This window comes from Sander vitreus, chromosome 3, assembly GCF_031162955.1.
Source record: "Sander vitreus isolate 19-12246 chromosome 3, sanVit1, whole genome shotgun sequence".
Lineage (NCBI taxonomy): Eukaryota > Metazoa > Chordata > Actinopteri > Perciformes > Percidae > Sander > Sander vitreus.
Window position 1 is genome coordinate 21560475 of NC_135857.1, and position 17032 is coordinate 21577506.

General features: G+C 38.7%; 1 protein-coding gene across 4 annotated transcripts; it reads right to left on the reverse strand.

Annotated features, from left to right (window-relative positions):
* Nucleotides 1-3673: 3673 nt before the first annotated feature.
* ccnl1a (cyclin L1a) lies at nt 3674-16918 on the reverse strand. 4 transcript variants are annotated; one of them, XM_078246488.1, is made up of 10 exons: nt 16569-16911; nt 16237-16311; nt 14601-14710; nt 12594-12714; nt 11111-11175; nt 7778-7877; nt 7518-7622; nt 6261-6514; nt 5966-6064; nt 3674-5551 (listed from the first exon to the last, which is right to left on the reverse strand). In XM_078246488.1, the coding sequence occupies exons 1-10, from the start codon at nt 16812-16814 to the stop codon at nt 5077-5079; spliced, it is 1650 nt and encodes a 549-aa protein (XP_078102614.1). In that variant the 5' UTR covers nt 16815-16911; the 3' UTR covers nt 3674-5076. The 4 variants fall into 4 exon arrangements, with proteins under 4 accessions (XP_078102614.1, XP_078102615.1, XP_078102617.1 ...); XM_078246489.1 differs by lacking the exons at nt 16237-16311; nt 16569-16911 and adding an exon at nt 14050-14204 and having other exon boundaries at nt 14601-14660; XM_078246491.1 differs by lacking the exons at nt 3674-5551; nt 5966-6064; nt 6261-6514; nt 7518-7622 and adding an exon at nt 10629-10642 and having other exon boundaries at nt 7809-7877; nt 16569-16917.
* Between the last annotated feature and the right edge of the window lie 114 nt (nt 16919-17032).

Genomic DNA, 17032 nt, shown 5'->3' on the forward strand with positions numbered 1-17032 from the left:
TGTTTGCTCAAATCTTTTATGTTCCAGTAATTTTTCAAGTCCATATAGTATACTAAGTGAAAGACATAAGACACAAATCATAAACTTCAGATAGCTTAGAGTGGTAAGAGAATGATTGGAAGACGGAAGGTTCAGCGGTCAAGTCTTATGTTTTAGTAAGTTTTCAGGTCCAATAAACTAAGTGTAAGTGACAAGTGTGACGAAAACATGAGCTTGTGTTTCAGTTTAGATAGCTTAGGGTGATAAGACAATGATTGCAAGATAGAAGGTTGAGTGTTCCAATATTTTAGGGTGCAATTAGTTTCGTTACCTCCTTGACAGGAAGGAACGATTCTAGTAGATGAAGAAAAAGTTGTGTTTTTTTCGGCATATTATACTATGATTTTTTAATCCCTTTTTTCCGACTTACTATACTATGGCATTCTTCCAACTTTTTTTCGACATTCTATACTATGACCTTTTTCACTTTTTTCGACATACTATACTATGACTTTTTTTATTACTTTTTTCGACATACTATACTATGACTTTTTTATCACTTTGTTTCGACATACATACATACATACTATAACTTTTTCACAAAAACATGAACTTTGCGTCAGGTCAGCTAGCTTAGGGTGATAAGTGTATGATTGGAAGGCAGAAAGTTGAGTGTTCAAATCTTTTTTTTCCAACATACTAAACTATGACATTCTTCGTACTTTCTTTGGACATGCTATACTATGACCTTTTTTCGACATACTATACTATGACTTTTTTATCACTTTTTTCGACATACTATCCTGTGACTTTTTATCACTTTTTTCGACATACTATACTATGACTTTTCCAACATACTATACAATTACTTTTTTTATCACTTTTTTCGACATGTTATATTATGACTTTTTCAACATACTATACTATGACTTTTTTCGACATGCTATACTATGACTTTTTTCCGTCATATAACTTTTTTATCACTTTTTCGACATACCATAATATGACTTCTTTATCACTTTTTTCGACATACTATACTATGAATTTTTTTATCACTCTTGTCAAAATACTATACTATGACATTTTCAACATGTTTTACTATGACTTTTATCTACAAGCTATGCTATGACTTTTTTATCACTTATTCCGACATACTGTACTATGCCTTTTTTATAATTTTTTTTCGACAGGCTGTACTATAACTTTTTCCAACATACTATACTATGACTTTTTTTTATCACTCTTTTTGACATACACTACTATGACTTTTTCGACATGCTATCCTATGACTTTTTATCACTTTTTTCGACAAGCTATACTATAACTTTTTTTGACATGGTATACTCTGACTTTTTTATCACTTTTTTTGACAAGCTTTTTTTTGTCATATAACTTTTTTATCACTTTTTTCGACATACTATACTATGACTTTTTTATCACTTTTTTCGACATGCTATACTATAACTTTTTTATCACTTTTTTCGACATGTTATTTTATGACTTTTTTGACATACTATACTGTGACTTTTTTTCGACATGCTATACTATAACTTTTTCTCACTTTTTTCGACATACTATAATATGACTTCTTTATCACTTTTTTCCGACATACTATACTATGACTTTTTATCGACATTCCATACTATGACTTTTTTTATCACTCTTGTCAAAAATACTATACTATGACATTTTTCAACATGCTTTACTATGACTTTTTATCTACATGCTGTTATGACTTTTTTCATCACTTTTTTTTTGTCATATCATTTTTTACCACTTTTTTCCGACATACCATACTATGAGTTCTTTATCACTTTTTTTGACATACTATATTATGACTTTTTCCAACATTAGATTAGATTAGATTCAACTTTATTAGTACAAAGTACAAAGACAGCGAAATGCAGTTTGCGTCCAACCAGAAGTGATGACTTTTTTCGACATGCTATACTATGACTTTTTTTCAACATGCTTGAAATACTATACTATGCCTTTTTTATTACTTTTTCCGACATACTATACTATGACTTTTTTTCAACAAGCTATACTATGACTTTTTTTATCACTTTTTTCGACATACTATACTTTTACTTTTTTAATCAATCTTTTTGACATACTATACTATGGCTTTAATACTGTAATATAGACAGTCAGTGTTTCCAGGTCATGCACTGTTAACATCAGGTATTAGGATATTTAACAAAGACCATTATTCTTACTTATAGGGCACCTAAATATAAAGTGGATATAGCATGTAGCATTTTAGGGAGTGCCATGCTATCAGCTAGGCAAGCATTATAACGTGTGTTACAAAGTGACGCAGGTTTGTCACGGAAGTACAGGCTGGACTACAGTAGAGCTGTTTGGAGCAGTTTGTGAACAGTGTTTTCTGTTGGAGATGGTAAGTCCCGTTGGGGTGGACTTTGGGCTTTTTCACATTGTAAACCTATAACATACACAAAAAGATATATAACACAAGGAAAGGGGAAAAAGCCAAAAAGCATAATATGAGCATGCAAGTAAATGAAAACAACTGTGTGGAGGTGTAGAGCTTTTATATTGACAGATAATTGTATAAATTCATTAATATTAATATAAAACTGTGAGCATGTTTGTGAGTGTACAGTACTATACTACATATTAATGTCTACAAGCAATCATTAAACCATTTACAGTTCTATTCTGTTCTCATGGGGCTTCACACTGAGCAGTGTGAAAGCCATTAACTCATGTTAAGGTCACACTACCAACTCATAAAACAAAAATGTAATACATTGTTAAATGCAATGCCTTACAGCTATACAGTAAACTCAGGGATCATTATTACGTTAGATACAATTGTATCGGAGTGACGGTAGTGAACATCTCAAAACCTACACAGAGTACAGTAATGGCTATAAGCAAACTATTGTTTCTCAGTGGTGTAATTGACCCTTCACCAGCTAAGAAAAGATTTACAGATCTGTCTTGCCAACAGCCAGTTCACACTGTGGATATAATGGCATGGGTGTGACCTGTATGTAAAGGTGCTTTAATGCACATTATAGAAGAGAGTGTTACTCAGTGCTTTAACAGTGTAGACTGGCTTTCTGTTGCACAATTTGTAAAGCATCAGGCAGTGCTTTCAGTATGGGTGTGTCATGTCATTGGGCTTTTTGGCAGGTGTAATCACTTATTGTATGGCAGCTACATGATAAAGAATGTAAGAATTAATAACTTGAAACTTTGAGACAGAACAGCTTCATGACAGAGATGAAGCAGTGACATGGGGGACAACATAGAGGCAGACATCGACAAAATCAATGTGGAAATGTTCCCGAAACCATAGCCTAATGAAAATATGACGATAAAGTTGTTTTAACAGTTAACTCCTAATATGGCATGCATAACTGCAGGAAGACATGAACACTTGTATTAATAAGGCCAACAGCACCCTCTGGCTGTCATAACACACATTCTAAAGATTATACCCCAGGCAATACTCAGCTTTACATTTGGGGTAGATATAAATCAAATCATCTTAACTTTAACTATAACTTTGCCTCCAATTACAAGAACCAGGATCTTGAGATGAGTTTAAGTCAAAACCACCATTGGATAATACTCATGAGCAAATCTTTACTCCTTCACTACACCAAACATGTTCAATAGGATTCATTTCATAACAGGCACCAATTCAATAAAGACCGTACAGTTCAGTGGCATAACTCATTTATTATTGAATAAAAATTGGACATGAACACATGCAGACTAAAAACCAGTGTAACAAATTGACAACCCTAAAATTCTGAAATTAAGTCTGCATCCCCTGCTGTAAAAAAGAAAAAAAAGAAAAACAAGTCTATAACCAGTCAGCTGTTTGGAAACTGTACAAAACACAGCTTTAGCAACATACATGTCCAAAAAAAGGAAACAAAAACCACTCGCTCACCACCAGTCCCTTAATGTGCAAACATATTGATCTTTCCTGAATGATCGCTTTTATTTTACATTTATTCATTCGATCCTTCCACTGAGCCGTTTGCTTTTATAAATCAAAGCGTTCACATTGTCAGCAGATATTGATCCATCTTTACACTGTAAATAAGTTTTGTTTTCCCAAAGTCCATAACTTTACATGTAAAACTAAGAACAAAGGGGTAGGCTAAAGAGAGGGTAGTGGTGTGTGGAGCGGAGGTATCATGGGAAAATTAAGAAAAACCTATAGGTGGAAAGGAAAATGACAGGTCTAGGACTGATGTCACACTGCATTGGTGTGTTCCCTCAACCACTGATCATGTCTGACCCGATTGAAAAAAAGGATAGTAAACCTATAAATCTTATAAATGTCCACTAAATGCTGGTAGATACTGCCGTAGGCTGGGTTCCTCAGACGCATACATTTAATCTATAATAACACAACATCAACCTCTGCCGAATATCAGCTACACGTGTGCTGTTGTGTAGATAAGTCAAAGCAATGAATATTTTATCACCAAGACATGTACATGCAGAAGCTGTATGTAGGATTCAGGCAATTTCAACAGTGTTACCATAAATGCTTCTGATGTCAAGGCTTTATTACAGTTTTTCACAGGGACATTTCCATAATAAAACTAAATGTTTAGTTATTTGGCTTAGGACAATAACAATGGTTGAAGAGAATCAATATTCCTGTAAATCATAGTTTAAATGGTAATTTTCACGATGCATATGAGAAACCCAGGAGCCCAACTATGTTGGTATTAGGCTGGTAATATACCCCAAATGAAACCAAACAAGGCAAGTTCTCTCAACCATGGCAGAGGTGCAGCGTTTGGCTTCGAGAGCTACATTGAGTGTGCTGACATTTTTGCAAGTTCTTTGTCAACAACCCCCCAAGAAATGTCATTTGACAGGTTGATGGCAGCAAATATTTAGTTAACCTTTTTAAGAACTTGCAAGATGCGTCTTTCATTAAATGAACAGACCAGGAGTCACACTGATGTTTGCCAACAGTCAACTGTATTTAACAGCATTCAGAGAACATGCCAAATCTGATTTTGTTTCAAGTCCACTGAAAATACTTTAGTGACTATCAGTCCTAGAACTAGCGTGTTTGGGTGTATGTGTGTTGTCTCAGCGGCGGTGACGGCTATGTCCTGAATGCCCACTGCTGCTGCTGTGGTGTTTGCTCTTGTGGCTACGCTCCCTCTCTCTGTCCCTGTCGTAGGACCGAGACCTCTCCCTCTCCCTCCTGTCGCCTCGATGACCACCTCCTCGCTCGTGTTTGTGTTTCTTTGTAGAGAGGTCAAAGGAACTACGGTCTCTGTCCCGTTCCCTCTCTCTGTCCCGCTCCCTGTCTACTTTGACCGGAGTGCGAGACCGTGACCGAGAGCGTGAACGCTTCCTCTTGTGACCAGATCCTCCGCCTCCACTGTTGCTGTGGCGTCCGCTGGGCTTGGAGTCGCTATTGCCATGGTGGCTGGTCTTGGACTTGAGGTGGGGGAGGAGGGGTGAGGGCGGATGTCGCCGAGGCGATGGACTGCGACTGTGAGAGCGAGAACGTGAGCGAGAGCTGTAGGTCCCTGAGCGACTGCGTCGGCTGTTGTAACTATGGAAGCAGAAGAGAAAAGAGAAAGATAAGGACTACATTCAGCTCAATAAACTAGAATTACAACATTGCGCCTTTGTTGTGAAATGTCATAATTAGTATATGAATTCTTGAGTTATCGCCAAAAATGCATTTTGTGAGGTCACAGACATTGACCTCTAAAATCTAATCAGTTCATCCTAAAGTCCAAGTGGATGTTTGTGCCAAATTCTAAGAGATTCTTACAAGGTGTTTGAGATATTGCGTTGGATGGACGTACAACCCGAAAATATGATGCCTTCGGCCACGGCTGTCGCGGAGGCGTGAAAAGGCAGGTTAACACCTCCCTAATACATTTAAGAGTTATACTATAATACAAGTTAACACTAAGAAAAGTAAACCAAGAATGTCTTCACATATTGTAAGTGATCTTACTGTCTGCGAGGGGAGCGGGATCTAGACCGGGAACGCGTTCTTGAACGAGATCCACTTCCGCTCCTGCTGTTCCTTCCGATCTTTACGTCTTTCCTTAAGCTGGAAAAAAAATAAAAAAGTAGGCTTATGAAAGACACACTGTTGGATAAATGGCACTATGGGCCAGCTCCTACTCCGAAACAAAAGATGAAAAACTTAATGGAGGCAAAATAAAAGTATTAAGGAAAGTCTGGATGACTATAGCTGAAATATCATATACCACTACTAATATAGTGTATGCGTGTTTGTTTCTTACCCATTGTGTGGACTCTTGTTGATCTGAGTCCGGCTGTCTGGATCCTTCTTAACTGGTTTGAGGGTCTGGGGGTTTGGGGACTTCTCTTCCACCTTGACCACATTTGGGGAGCAGGGCTTGGAAGCAGGAGAGAAGCCACCCAGTGTGGACAGTGCAGGGGTACCATCAGGGTTCAGGCCTTTAGCCTTCAGCTTGACCTCTGCCAAGAACACCTTCCTCCGCTCTACCTCTTTCTCCAGCTGGTCATAGTTAGGCTGGGGAAGAAATCACACTTCAGTCAGTTTACACAAACATGGAGTACTGGCTACCACCTCTGTAGATGGTGCGTTCTACGAGCATGCACAGAGACGTTAATGCTCAACGCGTTGTTTGTGAATTGTAGTTTGTGAATAAGCCAGAAGCAGTAGAGAGTGGAAGTAAAGGAAAGCAACAGTAGTAAACACATTCATGAGACCGCCAAGCATTACATTTATCTACTGTAATTATTAACATGGCTGTCGTTTATCTCCAAATCAAAATTACAGACGGCCTCGAACACTTAAGAACACTCCTTCCATGAGGCCGTTTAATTTTTTTTTTTTTTTATATTTGAAGGGGTGATAGAATGATTATATAGGGTATTTCACACTGTTCCTTAAGGTCTCCTAACAGGGTATGTAACATTGATTGGGCTGAAAATGGCCCGGATGCTTTTCTATGCTCCCTAACCCTAACCCTGTGAAATAGACCTGAATGAGATGACAGGTTTTCTACCTTATATGGTATGCTCATGAATATTTAGATAAGGTGCACGCTGATTGGTTGGTTGGTTCACACACACACACAAAATTCGGAATCATAGAGATGTTTGTAGAGGTGAACCTGCTCAGCCAGTCTTCCCAGCCGACCACGTTGAACTGAAAGCGCAGCGTGTGTGGAGTTACAAAAATTCAGAGGTGCATGACCATGCACCGCGACAACTTGCAGGGCCTTCGCGCTAGACACGACAGATGTGGTGAAGTCATTTTATTATGGCTCGCGCCAGAAATACCACAGCGACCATAACCCTAGCTTAACACTGCTGCTAATAGCTTGTCTTGACAGGCAGTTTCCCCTATGGCATACAGCGAAGGAGTCAATGGCAGTGCCATTTACAGCTTTATAGAAAGATGTGATTGTGATTCCACTGGGTTAAGAACAGACCATGTTTAAAATGATTGCAAATCACATGATGATCCAAGGTCATACTAATTCTGTGCTCTCAAAAAAAAAAACTACCTTCTTCCTGGTGTAGAGTTTAAGAGTGGTGATGCAGACCTCTTTAACATCATCATCACTGGCTCCAAAAAGCAGGTACCAATTAGGTTTGGATGGCAGAGGTATCTGGGAAAAACACACACAAAAGGTTACATTTGGAGGGACTATACTGTATAGCTATAGAGGATTTGATGTGACAGCATTTAGTGCCAAAACAAGACTGAATAAATAAGTATTAATAGCAAGATGAAAACATGTTTTAGGTAAACATTTCCTCTTACCTGCAGGGCTCTGGCAGCGAGGAATATGCAGGCACAGGCAATAGTCTCGGCTTGGAATCTCACAAACACGTTTGTCCGCAGGGTATCATTCATGTAGTTCCTATGAAGGCAAATAAAACACATAGAAACAAAAACATAGCATCTTCTCACCCATAACCACATCTTCCAAGATGTGTCACAGCTTTAACCATAAATTGTTACTGTAGGTTAATAATCTGCAACATTTGTCTATAGTGCCAACACCTTATCAGGGCTTAATAATTATTTCCAAACTGATAAAGATTTAGATTTTTCATTCCCAATTAAATCCTAGCCAATTCTTAAAACTAAGAAATCTTCACCACTCAGAAATGTGTGGTGGGTGACTTCTAAACAAGCATCAACATTTACTGCTCACTGATATGCTGAAGAACAGGCACTGAGAGCATATTAATCATAAGCTCTGATAGCTACAACACAACACATTTTTTAGTTACACAGTACTTAAGTGTGATTTGCATTTTTATCTTTAAAATTTAACTTTGTCCATTTCTCTCTGGGGCATCCATGGGAGTGCTGTATGTCACAGGGAAAGCATGAAGACAGAAATGGGAAATGATCTACTGTAGACCTGCCAAGACCATTTTACCACACTGACCTTAGAGTAGCTAAAGACAAATGATGATTGAGACAATGACACATGCCTTGTGCGTTTGTGTGGAGGGGGGGGGGGGAAGAAGCATGCAGGCATACAGATGCAACCCATCATCAAGAAGCAACACTTCCGACAATGCAGTTTCTACTTTCAGATGTTATATCCGAGGGAATAGGGAGACACGGCATGTATGGTGGAAAACAGGTAGATTTTGGGAGTCAGTGTCATGTTGATGTAATCAAATGATGCAACACTGGTCTAATATTCAGACAACCTAAAGGTTGTATGTTTAGTGTCTGAGCCATAGGGATTGCGACATTTCACCTTGATTCGAAGGTTCAACTGCGACAACTTTTTACTTTAAATGAATGCTTTCCAGCCATGACTTGAAACGGACCCATGATGATTGTATTTGTCTGCAAACCCATTTCCTCTATGACTTATCGAAAAGACATTAGGTGGCAATCTATGCCTCTCTACTTAGACTGGGTGAAATCTCTGTGCTACAACACAGATTGTGTGTCAGTGGGTTGTCTGGGACAATGGGTAAATTAGATTAGCCATGGGAGAACATTAGGAAAGACAAAATGGCCAGGATGTGAATCAGGCAACTACAGGGTGGTGTGAGCATCTATGTCCTTAAGAAACATAGAAGTCCTTAAGACAAAAACGTGTGATAACAGAAACATGATGGCAAAACCCTGATAAACTAACTCGACGCTGATCCTATCCAGATTATTATTAGGGCTGTCAATGCAAATTTGTTTAACGCCACTAATTTTGACGCATTAACTCAGGTTCTGTTATGAATGATCATGAAGCCCAGGTAACTGTACAGTTCTCTGGTTTATCAGTGCGAATTACACTGCAGACTGGAGTCTCTGAACAGGTCCAACGGGGGTTGAATGTGCATCGGCAGGTCCGCGTTATGTATGAAGCGGCTGGATCCTCGCTGCATTATTATAAAACTATGATAATCTGGTCACATCTCTCGCCCATTTACTGGCACCGTCTCACTCACTCTTTTCCTGAACAAAACTGAACATCCAGTTTCTATTTTTCTTTCGTGATTCTTAATTCCCCCCCCCAGTACCAATGGAAACAATGGGTGTTTTTGCAACTTCAACATCAAGGATTGTGCCGTTTATTGCAACTTCAGCAAATATCTGCTATCTATTACGTTTGACACAGCTAAAAGAAACCGTAATTACCAGATAACGGAAACACTGCTATGAGGGTTTCTGGACATTATTTGACATTGTTTTGTGGTGATAATTGATTTCCAATAATAAATATACATACATTTGAATAAAACAAGTATTTCCACTCCTGTGTAGATAGTATAATTAAATACTTGCCAAATATCTCTTTAAGGTACATTTTGAACAAACAGAAAATGTGCGATTAATCGTGATTAACTATGGACAACGCAATTACATATTTTAATAGATTGACAGCCCTAATTATTATCAAAAGGAACTACAACCACCAGGCTTAAATACTACAACTAATCACAAAGCAGTGAAACGTCCATTATTCAGTGGTGACACTCCAAATGCATACACCCATTCAAATATGTACTGCTCCACTGGAAGTTTGCCGCAAGTACTCGTTGAAAACCTGCTACACAGGGATTATTTCCAGTCTAACCTGCCTTCATCAAATGACCTGACCTGCACTTTGGCAGGTCAGTGTGAAACTGCTATGCCAACGCTACTATACATAACACATGGCCGTTGGATTCTGACTGCTGCGTGGGTGAGACAGGTCCTTGGGAGGCAAAACCGGATCAGCCTGTAAGACAGACACATGTCTGGACACCACGTCAGTTGGGGACAGGACACAGTATACTACTGTAAATACTAAAAGGCAGGTAAACTGGTCAAAAAAGTTATTCTGTTGTGGCTAAGTTTACTTCAATGCTAGATGCAAGTAAACTAGAAAAAAAAGTCAGAATATAAATATATATGTAGCTACTTAGCAAAAATGGGCATTACAGTTGAAACCTTTGTAGCAAGACCAACAAATACAAATCCTTTTGGACACCCAAGAGAAAACAAGACGATGTTGGCTGTTGGTAAAGGCCCGCCCGCCCCCTTCAGTGAATCTTGGCATTGGGATTGGCTGTCTGGAGAGGGGCAGCCAACCAATGGGGGGAGCTTCCTGAGGTCATGTGGTTGGAGGAGGCAGAGTTCAGAGGTTCTTTATGTGACTTACCAGCATGGACTACCCTTTAATCAAAGAGTAGAGAGAAAGGACAAAGTTAAACCAAGTTCCCTGGGCACCGCAAATCAAACAGACTTCACAGCAAAGCCATGTAAGGGCAGACAAGAGAGTGAGACACGTAACAGGTTTGCAATAAAAACAAATCGCTCCATCAGAAAAAAAAGAGGTGGAAGGGTTAAAATGGAGTGAGGGAACGTCGCGGTCAGACCTGGGCAAAATGGTTGTTGAGTGCTTTTCAAATTTGTGCTTATAAACACAAGGGGCACTTGAATATCACTTATCTGACAGGTGCTGTTTCCACATATGGGTGTGTCCCAAGATCCTAGCAGATAAATCATGTGCTCTTCAAGTGATTCAACCATTTGAAACTTGTTCAACTTCACTTTTAGCCCAGGTCTGCTGGCACTTCTTGCAGACATGACACAGGTTGCTGCTGTGGGGGAGGGTCAGTGGAGAACTAGAAAGGAACTTACCAGGCTGTCTGGACCAGCGTCTGGTTCTTCTCACATTCCAGGACTTGAAGGTACATGACGATAATCTGGAATCATAAATTGATTATACATTAAAAACACAGGTATGACATTGTTCAAACTAAAGGCTGGTTTATGGATCCGCGGAGGCTCAACGCAGAGCTTTTGCCGTAGCCTACGTAAGTGGCCTGAAGTTTATACTTGTGCATTGGTGTATATGTTGATCTCTTTAAAAGAATAGCAGGGCCGGCATGTGTGTGTCCGTGGGGAGTGTGTGGTAGAGCGCGAGAGAGAGCGACGGTGATGCATGTGCCAAACCACAGACAAGTGACATGCGTTGCCGGGATGTGTAGTTAAATTTTTTTGAGAGGTGCCCATCAGGCTACCACATATTGTCCGGCCTATGGTGTCCACATACCTACGTACGTACCCACGGTGTTGATTTAGTGCTGAAGCATAAAGCAGCCCTTAAGCATGTTCTCATCAGTATTTTCCACCAGGCGCGTCTGCGCTGCGTTCCAGAGACGCCGTGACCCCCGCGAGCAATCGCGGCCATTCAAGTCAATGATTGATATTCCACAATATTCCTGTTTATTTTCATGCAAGCCGCAGGGCGTTCAGACAGTTAGGCATGAAGTGAAACAGTGAAGGAATTAGGGCTGGGCGATATGGAGAAAATCAAATATCACGATATTTTTGACCAAATACCTCGATATCGATACCGCAACGATATTGTAGTGTTGACTATTGGTGCTTTCCCAAAATATTTACACAATGATCTTTTAGATGACTAACCATCTGTAATGTGGATATAATGACTAAGTGGGTGAAGGCAAATAATAGAACAGTTACAACAGTCAGGTAAGTTAAAAAAATGATTCACTTTACTGTAATGCAGCCTTTAAAACCAGGAAAAGACAACACTTATGCCATATTACGATATTACAATATCCAAAATTTAAGACGATATCTAGTCTCATATCGATATAATATTCATATATTGACCAGCTCTAGAAGGAATCTAGTCAGTTTACCAATACACCCCCCCAATATCGTATACGTGTCCTCTATAACACCACGGACGACGAGAAATTCATCTTGGAGGTGGAAAAACATAATAGGACATCACAGATCCTTTTTATCAGGACAACGCCAGAAAAGAGAAGGCATGGAGTTTAACTGTAGGAGTGCTTGGAGTGGAAGGAAGATACTAGTTTAATAAACATGTGATTGTTCAGTAAAGTACTTGTAGAGACAATAAAATCTGCAAGTTGGGCAGCAAGACGCTCCGCTTCTGAGACTTTCCCGGTGTGGTATTGTGCCGGAACACAGCACAGACGCGCCCAGTGAAAAATGGCTGTAAAAAGTGAGAATAGTTGTATAAAGCTCCTTGCTGAGTAGTTGCATCTGCATGGGAGGAACAAACTTAAAGTTGCAATAGCTAAACTACACAATTAAAATAGTTATGAGTGTGGCTTAAACTCACCTTGTGAGGATGCTTGACATGCACACAGAAGCCCAGCTCCTTCAGGACCCGCCGTTCCGCTTTGATGACTTGGTTTTTGGTATTTATGTAGTTCTGATCAAGTATCAATGAACTTGGAGTCCTGGTTTATAAAGGAATCAAAATAAAATAAAGTTTCCCCCTTTCGAAATAAAAGTAATGAAAGAAAGTGCCCTTTTTGATTTCTTGCACTCTTTTCTTTTTCCCATTTCAACCAACTAAAAGCAACAGGTTTAAGTGTTTGCATGCCTGACAGTTTGCTGGGGTCTGTGGACTCCTGTGGTTCTAGTGAAAGCATATGGGATTTGTAGACAGCCCTCAACCTCATTCACACTGTGTCACAGCTTTAACAGAAATATCAACTCAGACCATTGGCCACATCACTACCTCAACACGCAACTCAAATTAAACACAAAACCACTATGAGTCACAAATCATCCTCACCTATTCTAATGTACTGTATACGTCAGTATAATTAATCCTCTTAACTAACCAAAACCACTGACTACTTGACTTGTTAATAGTGCAGAACGATATCTAGACTCAAAGAAGATATCAGAAAAATACAGTTATCTTTGTCCAATGACTACATTTTGACTTCACTGCAGAATACTGTACCAGCCTAGAAAACATCTGCTGGTTGAACACAGCATATCAATTACTACTGATGCAGACAAAGAGATCTACATATTGTTATAGTTTTATAGCAATCATTAAATGCTATAACTTTCTAAAATTAAAAACTTGGATTAGATGCATTATGATCTCATTTCGAACTATCAGCCTCCTACTTTACGTACCATTTATTATATATGATCTATATCACAGTAACAGAATAAACCGTACTTGAGAAAAACAGACTGACATCCTTCTAACATTTAGGAGTAGTAATTTAGCCTACTTTACAGAACCAACAACAATCAAATTTCAAACCAAAATCTAGTGTTTTGATGTCTCAAATAAGATAAATTTAAATGTGAATACCGCCATGCTACAAACCACATGCATGGTAAAAACTCAGTGTGATGTCTATTACTTTACATGTCTAAATCCACATCTAAATAACAGAGTTGCTACAGGTGCATCAAGGTTACTGGTACATTTACTTTAATTCAGATTCAAATAACCTACAGATAATTCCAAACTATTAAACGCTACAGGCCATGCACTGACCCTAAAACAAAAACATAACCCGCATGGTATTCAATTAATTATCCTAACTTCAACGAACAAGGAGATATTTCTAGTAAAGCCATGGTAACAGTTGGTGAACGGGGTTTTTACTCTTGGAGCACAAACAAAATGCATGGTGAGGAGCAGTCAGTGAAGAAGACTACGTTACCCAATGGTCCACAGATTGAAGGACAGATACCAAAAGCTTAAGATTGAACCACAGGAGTCCTCAAAGCGCCCCGGGGGCCAAGGACCTTCGGCCAACCTGTCATCCCTGATCCCAGTGCCCCACGGTGGCTCAGACCACGGGCGTCTCCCACTGGAGGGGGTGGGTTGGCCCTGCATCATGGTTGTCATGCCGACTGCTTCATCTTACGTACCATTCCACATCACCCAGGCTTTGGTAAATGTAGCTGGTCGCTGTTAGTTGGTTGCAAGGGAAAAAAGAAGCCAAGTTAATGCCAAGGTCTATAGTATTGACATAAACATTTCTATGAAGACAAAGGCACATGCAAATAACGCAGTGATGCCTTGTCTTACAATGCTCAAAATGCAGCCAATTTTTAAAGTGAAATTGTGGAGATATCAATCTCAGTGTAATGTCAAACTCAGATGTTATATGTAGACAATTACACTTCTGAAACTACCAGTGAAGCGGAAACTGAAAAGTTTTAAAATGGTTTAGAGCACATGGATAAACAGAAGGGCACTTTCACAGAAAAACAGATCAACATCATATTGGATAGAACCAAAAGCAATGTAACAAAAACGTATTATTTCCCAAAGGAGAAGACTGGTTTCAATGACGACACTTACTTTTTGCCTCTGATCTGTCTCAGGTGGTGGAAAACGTTGATGACATCTCGTACTCGTCTCGGTGCTTCCTCAATCTTGGAGGCCAAGTTGATACAAGCCATAGCAACAATCTGCCAAGATAATTGAAGCAAAAAGTTGAAAGAAAGAGTTCAATAACCTAAGATGTACATCCAGAGAGAGTGCCCACACTCGACTAGTAAATGTGAAAATAACATTCATAAATTTGTCATTGATCGAGAAATGTTTCTACTGTTGTTTCTATTTATACTATTGTCGCTACCATTTTAATTTGGTCATTGTGGGAGAAGGTGTACATCTGTGAGCAGGACTGCTTTAAAGCAATATTAAATGTATACATGATAATGGGTAACATTTTATAATAACTCACTTATACATGGTAAATTGATAGTTAATTAAACTTAGATCAATAGTTATTTCCCCGTTAACAAATAATGACATGATAATCAATAATGTTAACTAATCACAAGTAATGCAATGTTTTATTGTATCAGTTTGTTTCAACCATAACATTTAATATATTATATTAAGTACTGTTAATGATTAAGAAAGTGTTTGTAAACCGTCAAACATTATTTGGATGGCTATTATAAAGTCGCAACTGATGATTATAATACCTTGTTAATGGTTAATGAATACTTTGTAAAGCATCTATTACATTTAGATAGCTATTATCAGTGCAGTATTAATTAATAATCATCTTTAGAGATCAATTAAAAAAAATGAATGGGGTAAATGAATGTTACTTGATGTTTTACAAACTACTCATTAATCATTACCTAATTATCGTATGCAGTAGTTGCAACTTTACAGTTTATATTAAATGTTTAAAGATGGTTTACAAACAATTATTAACCATTGACAAAGTATAACTATTTACATTAATGTATAAATAGGCTTTTATATTACACTAAACTGATGATACAATGACATGCATTATAACACATATATGCATTACAATATAATATAAATTCAATATTTCAGTTTGTTAACAGTAAAATAACTACAAACAAGTTTAGTTAACCAGCATTTTGCCATTTATTAATGATGATTATAATAAAGTGTACCGATTATTGCATTATTATGTTTGTACATTACAATGTACTAGCTAGCTATAGTGTGAAGAATGTATCCATATTGGCCACTTTTAGAGACCAGCATTTCCGATATTTGCTTTTCTCCGACAGACCAATCAAACATATATAGTAATATTATCTGCATTACTAAGATTAACTTTAGTTAGTTTGTAAATATAATATTACTGATATGATGGCAAAATGTATGAAGTCACATCGACCCGCCAACCAACCACCATTTTAATCTAGAAAAAAAGTTTGAAGACTGACTGTAAGATAACGTTACTGCTATGTTTACAATACTTGTGTAGCTACATTATTTGAGGTCTTCCACTAGAGAAAGGTAATACCGTTTTGATTCAGTGTCATTTCTGTAATTTGTATGTTTGATTTGTTTAGTATTGATCTCCAGTATGTCCCGTCTTTGTCTTACAGCAGTTCAAAAAAACAACGTATCGACAATATGGCTGCCACGAACGTAATCATGACGTTACCGTGTAACCAGCGGCCCGACAATGAGCCATAAGCTTAAACGGACTTACCTCAAAACTGTGCTTGACGAAGGACTTGGAGTAGAAAAAACGATGAAACAGCACTTGACCCGTTGCCATTGCCACCTGACGAGAAAAATACAGAGTATGACGTTTGGACTTTGTCTTGTATAAGCTTGCCTAACCTTGCACAATGGACCGCCGCCATTTTAACTAACGTTACACCACGCCAACGTGAAAAGGCTAGCTAATTTAGCAAACAGCTAACAACCAGGCCGCAACGTGTTGAGGACTAGAAATACATCTTTGCTTATTGTGAATAACCCAAACACCAACATGTATAATATGAGGTGACGTTAGCCATACTATTCAAGAAGGTTTACCTGGGGTAACCGGAGAAGAATGCCCGCCGACTGAATCACTTCACATCCGAGTATGCGAAGGTCGGTCTCTGTGTCCAGGTCGAGGCCGTCGAGCATCGACGGCGTCGGAGAAAACCTTTCCTCCGGTATGAGCGAGTTGTCGATCGTAAGGTACACTTCCGAATACACTTTGTCACCAATGAGGATGCCATCGTTGTTTGTGGATGCAGTGGAGGATACAGAAAGAGGACCTGCAGCCATCTTCATCCGAAAAACAGCGATAATCAGTTGTTATCAGAAAAGCTCAGCCAGCCTCGACGGAACGATGGCGGAGCAGGGTGACTGACAGAACGTGACGTCACCGTCTTGTTGAGACGCAAACGTGTGTGCACATCCGCGATTGTAAAATAGTCCCTCAATATTAAATCGTTAAACAAAAACTGCACGACTTTATTTAAAAATATATATATATATATAAACTGCAC

Coding starts and splice junctions, on each gene's coding strand:
- ccnl1a (XM_078246488.1), bottom strand. CDS start 16,814: ATGAAGATGGCTGCAGGTCCTCTTTCTGTATCCTCCACTGCATCCACA. Junction 14,711..16,236: donor TCGTCAAGCACAGTTTTGAG/GTAAGTCCGTTT, acceptor TTATCTTGGCAG/ATTGTTGCTATGGCTTGTAT. Junction 7,623..7,777: donor TCGCTGCCAGAGCCCTGCAG/GTAAGAGGAAAT, acceptor TGTTTTTCCCAG/ATACCTCTGCCATCCAAACC.